Source organism: Galeopterus variegatus, unplaced genomic scaffold, assembly GCF_000696425.1.
Source record: "Galeopterus variegatus unplaced genomic scaffold, G_variegatus-3.0.2 Scaffold589, whole genome shotgun sequence".
NCBI lineage: Eukaryota > Metazoa > Chordata > Mammalia > Dermoptera > Cynocephalidae > Galeopterus > Galeopterus variegatus.
Window position 1 is genome coordinate 554,015 of NW_007726700.1, and position 16,081 is coordinate 570,095.

The window sequence follows — 16,081 nt, forward strand, 5'->3', positions numbered from 1 at the left end:
TGGGCAAGATACTTCTCAGAATCCATCTGTCCTGTATTTTGCAATTTGAAATTTTCTAAAATAAGGAAGTAAAAGCAATATGTTTCCTATAGTACCTTGGCATGTTCTTCTAAAGCACATAATAGGTTTTCTGATTCCACCTCTCTTGAAATAGTCTTGTGATGACACATTAATGCTTCTAAGCATTTTTAAATCTCTGGAATGATCTCATGTAAGTGCCATGCTGTATTATTTGGAGTAAGAATTTCTAAAGGTGAATAATGCTTCTTGGAGTAAAAGAATGTTTGGTCTAAATTAGTTTGAAATACTGCAAAATGTTTTCCCATTTAAAAGTGTGAAACACTATAATCTTCATGCACCATGTAGACATTCTTACACATTTCTTCTCAGGGACTCTGGTTTTTGTACTGATATTTGGCATTGGAGGTGAAGTGGTATTGTAACAACACTTCCCTGAGTGCTATAAAACGGAATACCACACAGCTGTTTGCTTATAATAGAAGAGTTCAGAAAAGGGCCCCTGGGAAATTCTAGACCTTCACAATTCTACTTTCCTCTGTAATTCACCATTCTCTTTTAATCTATACTAATGTGTATAATTGTTGCTGTTGGGCAAACTTCCCTGTTGTGTTGAATGAACTGTTGTGTCCCTCCTCTCTTGTGTGTGTGTGTGTGTGTGTGTGTGCGTGTGTGTGTGTGTGTGTGTGTGTGTAAATTGGTTATTCATGCTAAGGGAGGTTCCCCCACCCACACCTCTTCAAACTAATGGTGATTTTTATCATCTTAATTCTCCTGGTTAGGAGATGGATCAACATAATTCCTTCCTACTAGTTACGTGCCACTGAAAGGGGAGGTTTGACAATTGTATGCAAATGATCAATTTTACACACATAATAGCATGATAAAGAGTTTCTAAATTTTGAAAGGATCAGCAAGAGAATACAGGAAAGACATTTGGTACCAAAAGGAACCTTGTCAACACTATAAGTCTTCAGGGTTGGGCAAATTGGAAAAGCCTTTAGGACTGTAGAGATGGAGGAACCTATTATACCTTTAGCAGCCTTGAGAGCCAGGAAGCCCATGTGGGCTGTGCAAATGCACATGTGGCCTCAGGAAACCACAGACCAGGTAATACTTAAGATGCAATCAGAATTCCCCTGAGCACATTTGACTTAACCACAGAAGACAGTGTCTATGGGGTTCAAGTTAGGTTTTATCTTCAATATGGATACCAAAGTAAGCCTTCAACTAGGATCTGGGGCAAGAATATAAGTAAAGGCACATGTGTCAAGTTATAAATCAAACTGCTAGATAAAATGCATCTTCCTCCCTTGACAAGTGTACTTTCATGACATCCAGAAGGCTGCATTTAATATGTTTCTCAGACTCCTTGGAGTTCTATGCCAGAGTGCGGTGGCTTGGGGAGAGCTGGTCCCCTGGTCCACTTCTCCCTTCTCTTCCCACCCCTAGCTCTGTGTGGCCCTTCATGCCTTCAGATGAGGGTGGATAATCCAGCCAACACATGGAAGCCATCCATATTCCAGCAAACAGTGCTCCTTGGACAGCCCTGGGTGTGAGTGCATATCCGATGGCACAGTCTGTCTTCAGTGGCCAGTGCAGGGCTTGGAGGCAGAGCATCCCGTTGTTCCCTTCATGGGATGTGGTCTAGAGGTGAGGGCATGGGCTCTGGATGGGCATGTCCTCCTGACCCCATGGACTCCAGGTCTAATGGCAGCAAGACCTCCAGCATTCCACCATTTGCTCCATGGAGCTGTGTAGTTTAAGTCACAGATACACCATCATTCACTGAGGGTTTTACTAGTCGTGGTGAATTATTCCCACATTTTATTAAATTAGCTCAGATAAAATTGGTAGTGCCCTCTCAACCTCTTAACCCATGTTGCATCCCTGCTAAGATAGTTCTTATACATAAATAACATATAGATAGTGGATTTTACTTTACACAGCAGCTTAGCTGTATCTTCAAACAGGCTGTACCCATTTATTTATTATCAGTTGATTTAAGCTATGTGAACCAACTTTGGGGTTGGAGGTGCAGTGGGGTGGAGAGTAGTTTTAATGCCCTGTTCTTACAGGTTTGGTTTTCAGGATGTCTCCCCACCCCTCCACCCTCCACTTCTTTTCTTTGAATAGAGCAGTCTATTTAAGCTGGCTTGCAAACTAGTAGTGGCATTTTGGGACAGCAGAGTGTAGCTGGCAGTGAGAATCCCAGCGAGCCAGGGCTGGTGGGGCTGCCCTCTCAGCCTCCATCCCAGCCACTTTGGCCTGCCCCTTCCCAGGACCTGGTGAGGAGCCATCTCTGCCTGTTAGTTGAGCCAAAGCTTATAGCAGCAGGGACATTCCCCATGTGTGTGTTTTACTCTCTTGGTTTCTACATTCCCCTTGTCTTTCTTCTAAAGCACTGTCATTGCAAGCAACCCTGTCTCCTCCTGCCAGAAGTAGCAGAGAGCTCAGCTAACTGCACAGAAGGGATCAAGTTTATACATGTTTTTACATTTAAATAAAGGGAAAGTTCACTTTTCAGGATGTGGCACAGAGGTGGGGCAGGTGAAGCTGCTGTGAAGAGCTTTGTCTCATCTAGGGGAGACTGCACATTCAGGAAGCCTGAGAAATCTCAACAGGCTCTTATTTGCTCATGTTTGAGGTTCTGTAGCATAGTGGTTAAGAGCACGTGGTCTGGCACTGGACTGTGAATTTAAAACCTGGCTCTAGCACTTACTACCAAGACCTGGGCAAGTTATTTAAATTCTCTGTGCTTCAATTCCTCATCTGACAAATATAAATAATAACTCTATATATTTATACATTAACACTTGCAGATCATTTAGAATAGAGCTAGAATATAAGGGTTCAACTACATTAATAACATTTTTAGTAGCCCTAGAAAGTGCGTGGTTTCCCTACTGCTGTAGCTCTTTGATTTCAGTGCATCTTATGAAGATGGTTCATGATCTTGTTCTTGGCTCCAACCGTAGACCATAGCATTCTATCAAGTCTTCTGGTGCCACTGTCATCACATATCACTGACCTTCTGTGTCAGAAGCCCAGTGTTACACATCGCTCTTGTCAGAGGGGTGGGAGATCCCATTACTCCTCCTGTGAGCAGCTTTTTCTATTTCTCTTGGAAACAGAATGAGTGTAGCTGCTTAATATAATTGTAATGCAAGATCTGGGTGTTCCTTTCCTTTTTCTTAAGCTTTAGTTAAATTAGCAAATATATGTTAAATGAATGAATGAATGAGTGACCCTTCCTTAGTGAATGGTGTGAGATGTTTTCATATTTCTTTCTTTTCTTTTTAAAAAATTTTTATTGAATCAAAATTGATTATACATATTTTTGGGGTTCAACATTGAGATACATTGATCAAATCAATATTACTAGCATATATATTGTTACAGATTGTAATTATTCTTTATACCCCCTGTCCAATCTCTCCCTATTCCCCTCTCCCTCTCCCCTCCACCCTTGAAATACTCTAGATTTCTTCTCTCCTTCTGAAAGAGTAATGGTTACTCTGTTAATTTGTTGTCTAGATAATCTGTCCAACGCTGAGAGGTGTGATCAGGTCCCCCAATATTATCATAGAGCAGATGCTGCTTCTGTCACTCTGGAATGGGCTTTGTGGAGAGAGATATCTTCTTCTTTTCTTTATCTCTGCTGGTGACTCTCCTTGTGTCAATGCATTCCAGTGGCTGGTGGACCATCTGTGTGGTGTTTGTGGCATCTAGCCACTTTCACAGCAGCCATGATTATTGTGGTGGCTGTGGTGGGCCACCCACATGAGGGTGATGTTTTTGATGTACTCCTTGGTGCTGGTGGTGTGCCAGGTAATGGGGGGTGTCCGGTCCCCAGCTCCATACCTCGGGTCCCCAGGCAGGACATGACGTACTGGTGCAGTGTGCCTGGTTGTGGGAGGGAGGTCTGGTCCCCGGATTAAAGCCTTGGGTCTCTGGGCAGGCCCCGAGGTGCTGGCATGGTGTGCCTGGTTGTGAGAGGGAGGTCCAGTCCCCTTCTCCATGCCTTGGGTCCCTGTGCAGACCCCGAGGCACTGGCATGGTGTGCCTGGTTGTGGGAGGGGGGTCTGGTCCCCAGATCCATGCCCTGGGCCTCTGGCGGGGCCCTGAGGCACTGGTGGTGTGAGTGGTTGTGGGTGGGGGTCTGGTTCCTGGGTCTGGTCCCCAGTTCCATGTCTCATTTCCCCTGGCAGACCCCAAGACACTGGTGGCATGCCTTTGCCAGAACTAATTTTTTGTCTTTTGCTTACTTCTAAAATGGGGGAACTACCTGTGGGAACCAGTACTTGAGCTGTGTGGTTGAGCTAAATTGCTGTTTTGCTGCTGATTCCCTAGGGAAGGCTTTTTGTGCAGCTTGGGGTTTAATGGTTGACCTTATAGTTACTTCCAGCTCTCCAGAGACCTGATGCACCTGGGTTGTGTAGAAACTCTGACCTGGGCCTGAATTTTTTCATCAAACTGCATCCCATGAAATTCTATATTCCCGACCAGTCTCCTCTGAGTGGTCCTGCGCTGATTGGAGGGCAGATCGGCTGTCCTTGCTGTGTCCCAGTGTTCTCCTGGTGGGCCTGTCTCCCCCACCACCTGGGCTCCAAACATTTCCCATGGGGTGGGCCCTGTGCTGGTCCCTTGCACTGAGTCACCGGCCTCTGAATGGCTCCCTTTTCTCAGTTGTTCTGGCTCCTCTCTCCTGCGTGGGTCCATGGGAAACCTATTAGTGGTCTTGCTGTCCTGGGGGCCACTGAGGCCCTCTTCTCCCCTGCTGCCTCCAAGTAACTCCATCTGAAGGGCACAGTTGTGGCTTCTGAAGGCTCCTGCTCCATGCACTCAGCAGTTCCAGCCTTGAAGTGGCCGTGGCCTAAAACGCTCCAAGCAGTTTTTTCTTTTTCTCATTGTGGTTTCTCCCACCTTCATGAACTCTGTAGGTTTCTCCTCCTCTTCCCCTGAGCTCCAGCAGCCCCAGCTTGGCTGATGTTACATTTTCATAGCTGTAAATCGGTTGATTTGTGGGAGAGAGTGATGCTGGGAATGCTCTATTCCGCCATCTCGACCGGAACTCCAGATGTTTTCATATTTCTGTTCTCTGTCAGCCTGACTGTGCCTCTCAGTGGCAAGTTGCTCTGTTTCGGATCAGTTAGTGGATCTCATCCAGTTTGACATGGTATCACCATGAGATTCCATATCAACATTCTTATAGCCATGACTGTCAATTCTGTCTCCATCTATACAGCAAAATGTGTGTAGACCCTACATCCACACATACAAAGACAAATGAGACTTAAGATATCACCATGTCTCTTTCTTCCCTATGACTTACATCATGGCCTCACAAAAACTCCAGCAAGAGGCAGCATTCTTCTGATCTCTTTGTTTTTGCAAATCACCTGGGCCTGGAGAATTGACATTTAACTGCAAAGAGAAACCAACGCATTAGTGTAATAACCTGATGCTGAACGACGGGGATAGAAATGTAATATGTAGCGTATTTTCTTTCAGTCACAGAAGATCTTATTAGACGGAATGCAGAACACAATGACTGTGTGATTTTTTCCCTGGAGGAACTGTCCTTGCATCAGCAAGAAATAGAAAAACTAGAACATATTGACAAATGGTGCCGGGATTTAAAAATTCTCTATCTTCAAAATAATCTTATTGGAAAAATTGGTAAGTTTTAGTACTTTGTTCTCATAGTTTCCTTAACAGTTTGAATGGAAGAACTTTGAAACATGCAGTGTTATTCTTAGAGGAAGGCAATAACTCAAAAAGAATTACATGGGAAATAGTCGTAGCCATCTCTCAATAATTGCATATGGAGTGTTCCCCTGAACTCTTCCATGTGTGGTCTCATTGCCCGAAAGAATCTCCATCAAGGAGCTGGGAGAGCAGTAAAGGCAGGGTATGCATTAGTTGACCTGATTTTTTTTAAAGTTTGAAAGGGAAGAGGATGTCATCTAGGCATTTGTCATGGTTTGACATCACTCCGCAGAACTGAAAGGATTGTGTAGGAATCGAGCAAGTCCTTGTCAGGTTACCACTGTCTGAGATTGCGAGCTCCACCACGTTTATTGTGAATGTATATGTGCAAGGCATTGTGCTCAGTCGTGCGTAGTGGGAGGGTTCCAGTTGGGAATGAAAATGAGAGGTAAATACAGAAGTTAGATGGATGAAGATCAAAGTATCAGCATTATAACTGATAAAACTCTTTGAAGATGTGGCTTAGACTTGTAGCTAAGTGGGCTTGTTAATACTACCCTCAGAATAAAGGTTTATCCACCTGGTCATGTGCAGAACTGGACAACCACAAATTAAGCATGTGGCTGGGTCGGGGACTACCCATGCGGGCTCTTGCTTTATGGAAGGAGGGATTTGAGACCATGTGCTCTCTGCTGGCAGGAGGATCCTAGAAGCCAGGAAAGAGGGTGGGACTGGGCATGCTCAGTTTCTTCTTTCAATTTACCCATCAGATAAGCTGGTACTTCCCCTGCTGCCAGCACCCTACCACCCCATGAGAATGAATTAAGGGGCAGAGAGAAGGAAGGCCTGTGGAGTCACTCTAATGGAAGTCACGTCACATGGAAATGGGGAATATTCTCACTACTCAGAGAAACAACAGTATAGTTTAGTGGTGAGAGCAAGCACAGCCTCTGACGTCAGGTAGACCTGGGTTTGATCCTGCCTCTCCTACTTATAAGCTGTGTGAAATTAGACAAGTCAGTTAACTTGTTCCACCCTCAGTTTTGCCATCTGTGAAATAGGGCTAATAACACCTAACATACAGAATCGGTATAAGGATTACATGAAATTATGTGCTTAGCTTTTTGCTTACCATGAGATAAGTGCTCAGTAGGTGACAGCTCCTGTGCTACTGTTGTTATTAATTTTATCATTTATCCCAAGAGTACCCCAGGCTAGCCATATGAAGGTAGGAACAGAAGGGAGAAGCAAACGGAGTTGGAGGAAAAGGGACGGAGTTAGGGTTGATGAGGCAGAGAGAGTGCCAACCCTTCTGTGCTCTGGCAGTGGAGCCCAGGGGTCTGCTTTTAAGGTCATATTTAACTTTACATGGCAATGTGCAATGGTTCTCAAAAGGGGTAATTGGGTAATGCCTGGAGACATTTTTGACAAGAGCGTGTGTGTGTTTGTGTGAGATGTGTGTTACTGGCATCTAGTATATAGAGGCTAGGCGTACTGCTAACCATCCCACAATGCACAGGACAGCCCCCCCATAAGAAAGAATTAGATGGCCCCCAAAATATTAGTATTGCCAAGGCTGAGAAACCCTGGTGATGTGGCTGCCCATAGTTTTGTGGATAATTGAAAATTGGCTCTAGGTTTGTAAAAAGCCTAGATTTCCATCATTTTTTGAATATTTACTAAAATTCCCTGTATTTCTTCAGAGAATTATTTTAGGCATCTTTTACTTTGCTAGAAATTAGAAACTCTGGCACATTGTTCAATTAAAAAGGCTATTACAGAAAACCACCAGCTTTTATACATGGGGGCATTAAAGAACAGTCCTAATTGTACAGATCTAAAAGCGTTTCTGAAATTTTAATCTCCACAGCTGGGTCCATCACAATCACTAATTAGTAGCATAGTATTTAAGTCCTTTTCAGAGCTGTGAGGAAGCTTAAATTTTTGCTTCCAAAGTATTCTTAAACACTCTTTTAAATCCTAATAATGGGATTTTTTTCAATGCTACTCCACCCATAGGCATTCAGGCACTTATTTAGCAAGTAAAATGACTTCTCTGGGATTCAGACTTGCTCTTGTGCCATTGAGGTTGAAGTTTATGAAGCAGTTGCCTTTGCTAAAGCTCTGTTCCACACTGGGTGATGCAGATGGGCTGCGGAGGAAGGCTCTGCTTACTGCTGCTCCACGTGGTAGCTGAGGACCATCTGGGGTCTCATTCAAGTGCGGGTTTTGGGCTGCACTCCAGACCTATGGAATCAGAACCTGTAGGGGAAGTCTCCAGCAATGGACTTTTGCAACAGTGTCCCAATAGGCATCACGCCTGGGTAGAGCTGAGGGCTGCAGAGCTTCTTAAACCTGAGAAGTGATTTGGTCCACTGCAAGCTGCAGGTCTGCTCATGGCACTTTGTGAGAACTTCTGGAAGGATTTGGGTTAGAACTCTCAGACACCCTGCCTACTGCCCTAGAGGTTCTATACATCTTTACTTACAGAGTCCCCCCTCCCCCAGACCAATTTTGCCCCTGTTTTTCCCAAAGAGTTAACTTAGGAAGTCCTTCCTGAATAGATCTTACCTTTTTTTCTATCAGCTGACTCTTATCATTTAGAGGGCTACACAAGTAACAAAGGGTGGGGAAGGGGAATTCTACTTTGAACAGGTATTTTGCTGTGGGATGGCAATTTTAACAATGATAACTTTAAATATTTTTGTTCAGGATGCAGACTAGACACTTTGTTATAATTCTTGGCACACAGAAACCTCCAAATCTGTTGACTATTGAATGCTCAGATGTTGCTAGAGAACCTTTCGTAAACATTGGTATTACTTTGAGTAATTTAATTGCTAAGAGAAACTTTAGTAATTTATTTCAAAATCATCATTTGAAAAATTAGTAAACTGAAGCTCAGAGAGGTAAATATTATTCTCAGGTCTATGGAAGAAATATATGGTGTTTTGTAAATTTTAGATGAACTATTTATGGTGATAAGAGTGATGGTTATAAATCACCGTGTTCCATCTTTGTAGTTTCTCTGAGGCATGACCAGAGGAGGGAGTATTTAAGTGAAGCTGCCCCAAACATACACTCCTTAGCAGGGTTTTCTACATTCATGTCATCTTAGAAAAGACTGTTCTTTTAAGGTGTAGTATAATGATTTGGTGCTGGGCTCTGGAGCCAAGCTTCCTGGCTCTGTCACTCAACCTTGGACAAGTAGATTAATTCTTGGTACCTTGGTATTCTCATTTGTAAAAGGAGACAACAATGGTTTTTACCTTACAGGGTTATTATGAGGATTAAATAAGATAATATATGCAAAATTCTTAGAACACAGTGTGGCATATAATAAATATTCAGCAATGTCAGCTATGGTATTATTAGCTGTTTTTAAAAGGCCTCATTCTACAGTGATTCCTTGAATTGGTTATGCATGTTGTTTTGCCTGTATGGGCTTTCATATTTATTCATGAAGGTAATCCTGTATCAGGTTTATTTTGGCTTCAAGTGAAAAAAAAAAAAAACAACTCAATGTGGCTTAACAGAAAGGAAATCTATTCACTTACCCAACTATATGTCTAGAGGTAGGGCAGACTCCAACGGCGGGTGATTCCTTCTGTCTGCTCTAGCAGCTACAGTGTGGGTGGGCCTCATCTCACAATAGGTTTCCTCATGATTAAGTGTGAATACCAATACAGATAGCACTTCCTTTCTTATTAAAGTCCAGCAGGAAGACGAGATAGGATATCCCCAAGCATGAAACATAGATCTTTCCCTTTCATCTGATTGAGAGTACTTGGTGTACATGCCCTCTCCTGTACCACATGGTTGCCAGGAGACTGCCATGAGCTGGTTGGCTTGAGTAAGCCTAGGTTCCTGGGCTGTCATTAGCAAGAGAGATTGGATTGCTATGCACTGGTCCAGCTTGGTTAAACCTCACCCCCGGAAGTTGGGGCAGGGTAGAGTCATGAGCCAAACTGGGTTCCATTAGGAAGGATGGAGGAAGAAATGGATACTGCAAAGGCAACCACATAGTCTGATGTACAGGTATGAATTTGAAAAAGCAACATGGTTTTAATAATGATAATAATAATCCTTAGATTCTCTTTCCCATTTTCACAATAGATTGTGTAAGAATGTCTTTGATTTTGAGGGTTAATTAACTACATTATTTGTTTATTTCAGAAAATGTTAGCAAACTCAAGAAACTTGAATATTTGAATTTAGCTTTAAATAACATTGAAAAAATAGAAAATTTGGAAGGTAAGACTTTTCTTCTTTTATTTTATTCTAAATTAAAATTAAGATTTAAAATTAAGCAGTATTACATAAGCAATATGTATACTTTTAAAGTTAACATTTTATTTAAATCTTGTATTATTAATTCTTGTTATAAAAATTCAAACAATGAAGTGATAATATAAATTAAAAAATGGAAGTCCACTTTTACTCTTCATAACCTACCCCCGCATTCCAGAGATAGCCAGAGTTAACACTTTGGTGTATAGAAAGTGATTTTGTTTTATTTTACATTCTGTCAATGGGACCATACCATGAGCATTGTTTTGAAAATTAATTTCTTCCTTGAAATTACCTTGCTCTTTTGATATCTAAGAAAGTGAGTGGGAGGTATATAATGGAATGATTGTGGACTGATTTATCTAACCGGTTGTCTGCAGGTGAACATTTGAGTGGGTTCCAGCATTTTGCTATAATAAACATGGCTGCAATAAGCATCCTTCTACATTTCACATTGTGGACATGTGCAGTTTTTTGGGGGGATAGATACTGAGAAATTGAATTCCTAGATTTAAATATGCATATTTTGAAAGATATTGCCAAATTCCCCCCCCCTCAAATTTTATAAATTTTATACTTGCACTGATAGTCCATGTGAGTACCCATTCCAACACAATTTCATTAATACTTTTTATAAACAATGTATTTTAAAGATAGGAAGACATTGTTATCTAGTGATTGTTTTAATTTGCAGCTTACTTATAATTGAGTTCGTATATAAACTTTAAAATGTTTATTGAATATTTGTATTTCTTATTTGAATTAGAAGATATTTTATAGCTTTTGGCCATGTCTTTTTTTTTTTTTTAATGTGCTCTCATACATTTCATATATGTTGCAAATATTTTCTCTTGATCCGGTACTTATTTCAGTCATGATGCTGTATCATGCAGAAGTCTTACATTTTAATATACTCAGTTGTCAATCATTTTCTTTATGGTTTCTGAATATAATTTATATTAAGTTCTAATTTTAATGATTTTATGTTTTACATTTAATCTCTCTAATCCATCTCAAAGTTATTGTGAAAAAAATGAACCAAAATGTATTTTTTTATATGTCTCTTAATTGAAATATTTGGAACATTTAATTTTTTTAATTGAGATATAACTTACATAGTATAAAATTCACCATTTAAAAATAAATAATTTAGTAGTTTTTAGTATAACTCACAAGGTTGTGCATCTATCATCATTGTCCAATTCAAACATTTTCATCACCCTAAAAGAAATCCCTTATCAATTAGCATTCATTTCTCAGTCACCCTTGCCCTAGTCCCTAACAATCACAAATCTACTTTCTGTCTCTATGGATTTTCCCTTTCTGAACATTTAATATAAATGGAATCTCAACGGTATGTGGTCTTTTGTGTCTAGATTCTTTCACTTAGCATAACATCTTTAAGGTTTCTCCACATTGTGGCAGGTGTCAGTACTTCATTTATTTTTGTGGCTGCATAATATTCCACTGTGTGGATATACCACATTTGCTTACCCTATTCATTAATTAATAGATGTTTGGTTCCTTCCACTTTTTGGCTATTATAAATAATGCTGCTAAGAACATTACTCTACAAGTTTTTGTGTGAACATATGTTTTCAGTTAATTTGGTAAACCTAGGAATGGAATTACTGGGTCATGTGATAGCTCTATGTTTAACTTTTTGAGGAATTGTCAAACCGTTTTCCAAGGTAGTTGCATCATTTTATATACACACCAGCAATTTATGAGAACTCCATTTTCTCCACATCCCTGCCAACGGTTGTTGTTTTCTGTTTTTTGTTTGTTTGTTTTTATAGAAGCCATCCTAATGGGTGCAGAGTGGTATCTCATTGTGGTTCTGATTTGCATTTACCTAATGACTAATGGTGCTGAACATTTTTTTTATGTGCTTATTGGCCATTTGTACATCTTCTTTGGAGAAATGTTCATTCAAAACTTTGGCCCATTTTTAATTAGGTTATTTGTCTTTTTACTGTTGAGTTGTAAGAGTTCTTTATGTATTCTGTATACTAGGCCCTGATCAGATATATGATTTGCAGATATGTTCTCTTATTTTGTGGGTTTTCTTTTCAACTTTCCTGATGGTGTCCTTTAGAACACAATCATCCTTAATTTTTTCTGTAGTTTTCCTTTCTTGAGATGTTTTTGTCTGGTTTTATTGTCAGGATATTATTGGCCTTATAGAATAAATGAGAAAGGGTTTCTTCTTATTCTACTTTTTGGGAGAGTTTGTAAAGGGCTGGTGTTAATTTTTCTTTAAACACTTAGTAGAATACACCAAGAATCCATCTTGTCCTGGATTTTTCTTTATGGAAAATTTTTTGATTACTAATTTAATCTCTTTACTTGTAAAAGGCTATTCAGATTTTCTGTTTCTTCTTGAGTCAGTTTTAGTAGTTTATGTCTTTCAAGAATTTTTTGATTTCACCTAGGTTATCTCACTTATTGGCATACAATTGTTCTTACTTCTCTCTTATAATCCTTTTCATTTCTATAAGGTCAATAGTAATAGCCTCTGTTTTGTTTCAAATTTTAGTAAAGTTGAGTCTTCTCCCTTTCTTTCTTGGTTAGCATAAGTAAAGGTTTGTCAATTTTGTTGATCTTTTCAAAGAACCAACTTTTGATTTTGTGGATTTTTCTCTATTGTTTTGTATTGTCTGTTTTATTTCCACTCTAATCTTTATTATTTCTTTCCTTCTCTTTGTTTTGTGTTGTTTGCTTTCTTTGTTTTTTTGTTTTTGTTTTTGTTTGTTTGTTTCTTATAGTGGAGGTTTAGGTTATTGATTTGAGATCTTTTGCTTTTTTTAATGTCTGCATTTGCAGCTATGAATTTTCCTCTGAGCACTATTTTTCTTGCATCTATTAAGTTTTTGTATGTTTTTTTTTTTTTTTTAAATCATCTCAAAGTATTTTTTGATTTCCCTTGTGATTTCCTCTTTGACCCATTGCTCAGATAGGAGTGTTGTTTAATTTCCATACATTTGTGAATTTCCTCAATTTTCTTCTGATAGTGATTTCTAGTTTTATTCCATTGGGATCAGAGAACATACTTTCTATGATTTCAGTTATTTTAAACTTACCGAGACTTGTTTTGTGGCTTAACATTTGGTCTATTCTAGAGGATGTTACATATGCATTTGAGAAGAATGTGTATACTGCCATTCCTGGGTGAAATGGTCTAAAGATGTCTGTTGAGTCTAGTTGTTTTGGTTTTTTTGTATCATTTTGACAGCTTTTGGTGGTGTTCTCCTCTTCTGTTTCCTTGCTGACATTTTGTCTATTGTTCTATCCATTATTGAAAGCAGGTTTTTAAAGTTTCCAACTATTTTTTGAATGGTCTATTTCTCTCTTCAATTCTGTCAGTTTTTGCTTTATGTATTTTGTGACTCTGCTGTTAGGTGCATATATGTTTATAATTGTTTTATCTTACTGATAAGTTGATCCTCTTTCATTATAAAATGTCCTTTGTTGTCTCCAGTAACAAACCTTGTCTTAAAGTCTATTTTGTCTCTTATTAGTATAGCTACTTCAGCTCTTTTTTTGTAGTTGTTACAATTTACAATTTGTTGTTGTTACAAAAATATATTCCATCCTTTAACTTTCCAACTATTTGTGTCTTTGAATCTAAAGTGTGTCTCTTCTAAACAGCATATAGATAGATCATGCTTTTGTTTTTCATCTGTCCTGCGTGTTTGGAAAATTTAATTCATTTACTTTTAATGTAATTGGTGATCTATTATTTTCTATATATCTTATGTATATTTTCTTCCTCTTTATTTTTCTTAGATATTTTCTTGTGTACCATTTTAATTTTTTTGTTTCTTTTACTATATACTTTTGGGTTATTTTCCTAGTAGTTACCATAGAAATTACATTTAACATCTTAATTTATAGCAATCTAGTTCAAATTAATACCAACTTAATTTTAATAGTATACAAAGCTTTGTTTCTATATAGTCTTGTTTTCCTCCCCAACTTCTTTATGCTGTCATTACACATTACAACTTTATACATTATGTGCCTGTCAACACAGATTTATAATTATTTCTTTTTTTAGTCATCTTTTAAATAAGTTAGGGAAAAATAGATACAAAGATATATTTATATTGCCTTTTATATTTACCTATGTAGTTATCTTTACTGATGGTCTTTATTTTTTCATATGAATTTGAGTTGCTCTCTGGTGTCTTTTCATTTCAGCCTGACACATGTTCTTTAGTATTTCTTGTAGGGTAGATATGTTAGTGACAAGCTCTCAGTTTTTGTTTATCTAGAAATGTCTTAATTTCTTTTTCATTTCTGAAAGATAGTTTTCACAGATATAGAATTCTTGGTTGACAATTTTTTTCACCCATCCTTTCTTCCTGCCTTCTACCCTCCCTCTCTCCCTTCCTTCTTTCAATTCTTCATTCATCTATCAATCACCTTTTTTGATAACTTTGTCTTTTCTGTTTTATTTGATCTTCCCTAGAACTGCTTTTAACTGGATTTTGATTGTACTGGTGATCGTCTGTGTCTCTTAACCTGCCTTCCTTATTTAAGCCCCATTTTTCTTGTTATTCCACATTCTGGGATATTTCATCAGATTTAAATCCCAGAATAATTATTTTATATTCATCTCTGCTCATTCTATAATTCAGTTAATCTGTAACTAACTCTTTATTTTGGCCATAATTTTTATTCCTCTGAATTCATTTCTGTGCTCTGATTGCTGCTTTTCTATAAAGTCTATTGTTATTTTTTGGGTGAGATATTATCTAAAATTTATTTGGTGGCACTTGTTAGAATATTTTGCTCTCAATTTCTTCAGTTCCCTGAATTATCTCTTTTCATCTGAGGTTTCCTGTTTTACTTCACGGCCTTCTATTTTGTGCTATTTTTCTTTAAATGTCTGGTAACACTTAGTGTCTGATTAATAGGTGGCTGGTATGGGCTTATTCTACAGTTGTGAGGTTCTCTTTCCCCATCCAGCCTCTTGCCTGCCTGGCAGAGCCACTCTGTGAGTGGGTGGGGTATGCAGACTAATGGGCCTCACTTTAGAGTGCAGGGGCATGGAGCAGAGGCAGGCAAGCTGCTCTCCACACCCCACTGCCATCTGCCAATAGCTAAAATTAGGAGAACTTCACTTAGGTCATAATAGATTTTAGCCTATTTGCCTCCTAGTATAGAAATGAATATTTCAGTGATTATCAAGGGTATATATCAACCATGACATCAATATGAAACATAAGGTTTTAATTTTCATCCTCAAAACCTAGAGAATTACCACTATCAAAGCCTCCAAAACCAACCTCAGTGCTGGAACTGAGATGATTCTTTCAATTACTGTCATTTTTCTGCATTAGAAATGGAGTCATTGCTCTCTCCCAGCTAACTTCTGCAGCCCTATTGCTGTGTTCTCTTCTGAACAAATGGAATAGCAAAATTTGCCATATATCCATGGTTTGTGATAGTAAAACTGCAATCTAAAGCGTCACAGAAATAATTAAAACTCTCACTCTTGGTTAGGTTGTCCAGGGCTTGTCATTTTTGTTAAGAAAGTGTCTTATAGGATATGGAAAGTTGTCTTTCCAGTATGTTTTGTTCGTTTACCACTAGAGGGCGTGATTGTCACTATTGTCTTTCTAAACTTTGCAAACTTCAGTCCACAGTACACATCCAGCCATTTTTTCTGGACAGGTCTTCCTTTTGGTTCTCTGCCTTCCAGCTCTAATATGGATGAACTGCGTACGGGGTAGTCTGAGAACATTGCGGCGGGTGGGGGAGTAGAAACAGAAGATGCATCTCATCTGCTGGCAAATTAATCATTTTTGTTTAAGACTGAGGTGAGAGGTAGGAAGATGCGTATACACTACACACTCAGCCCATCTACTTGAGTAAATCTCAATATAATTTAAAAGGTAAGTTTTTTGTTTTCTTAAAAATTTTTCTTTTCTGGATGGCAAAAAATAGCAAGTATCCTTTTTTCTTTTTTCCCTGTTGAGAATTCACCAGGGTAGAATAAACAGTCTTCTTTATCCATCCCTCCTCCTTATCCCCCCGTCCCCCCCCCCCCCCC

At 38.9% G+C, this 16,081-nt stretch overlaps 1 protein-coding gene across 1 annotated transcript in view; it reads left to right on the plus strand.

The window, feature by feature from the left end:
- The window catches only part of LRRC6 (leucine rich repeat containing 6), a gene marked incomplete at its 3' end in the record, with an annotated part of 52,285 nt that overhangs the window by 7,719 nt on the left and 28,485 nt on the right, over window positions 1-16,081 (plus strand). The window contains exons 2-3 of the mRNA XM_008570299.1: window positions 5,533-5,700; window positions 9,907-9,984. Of these exons, the coding sequence (XP_008568521.1) occupies window positions 5,533-5,700; window positions 9,907-9,984 (246 nt within the window). The remainder of the gene's footprint in view (window positions 1-5,532; window positions 5,701-9,906; window positions 9,985-16,081) is intronic.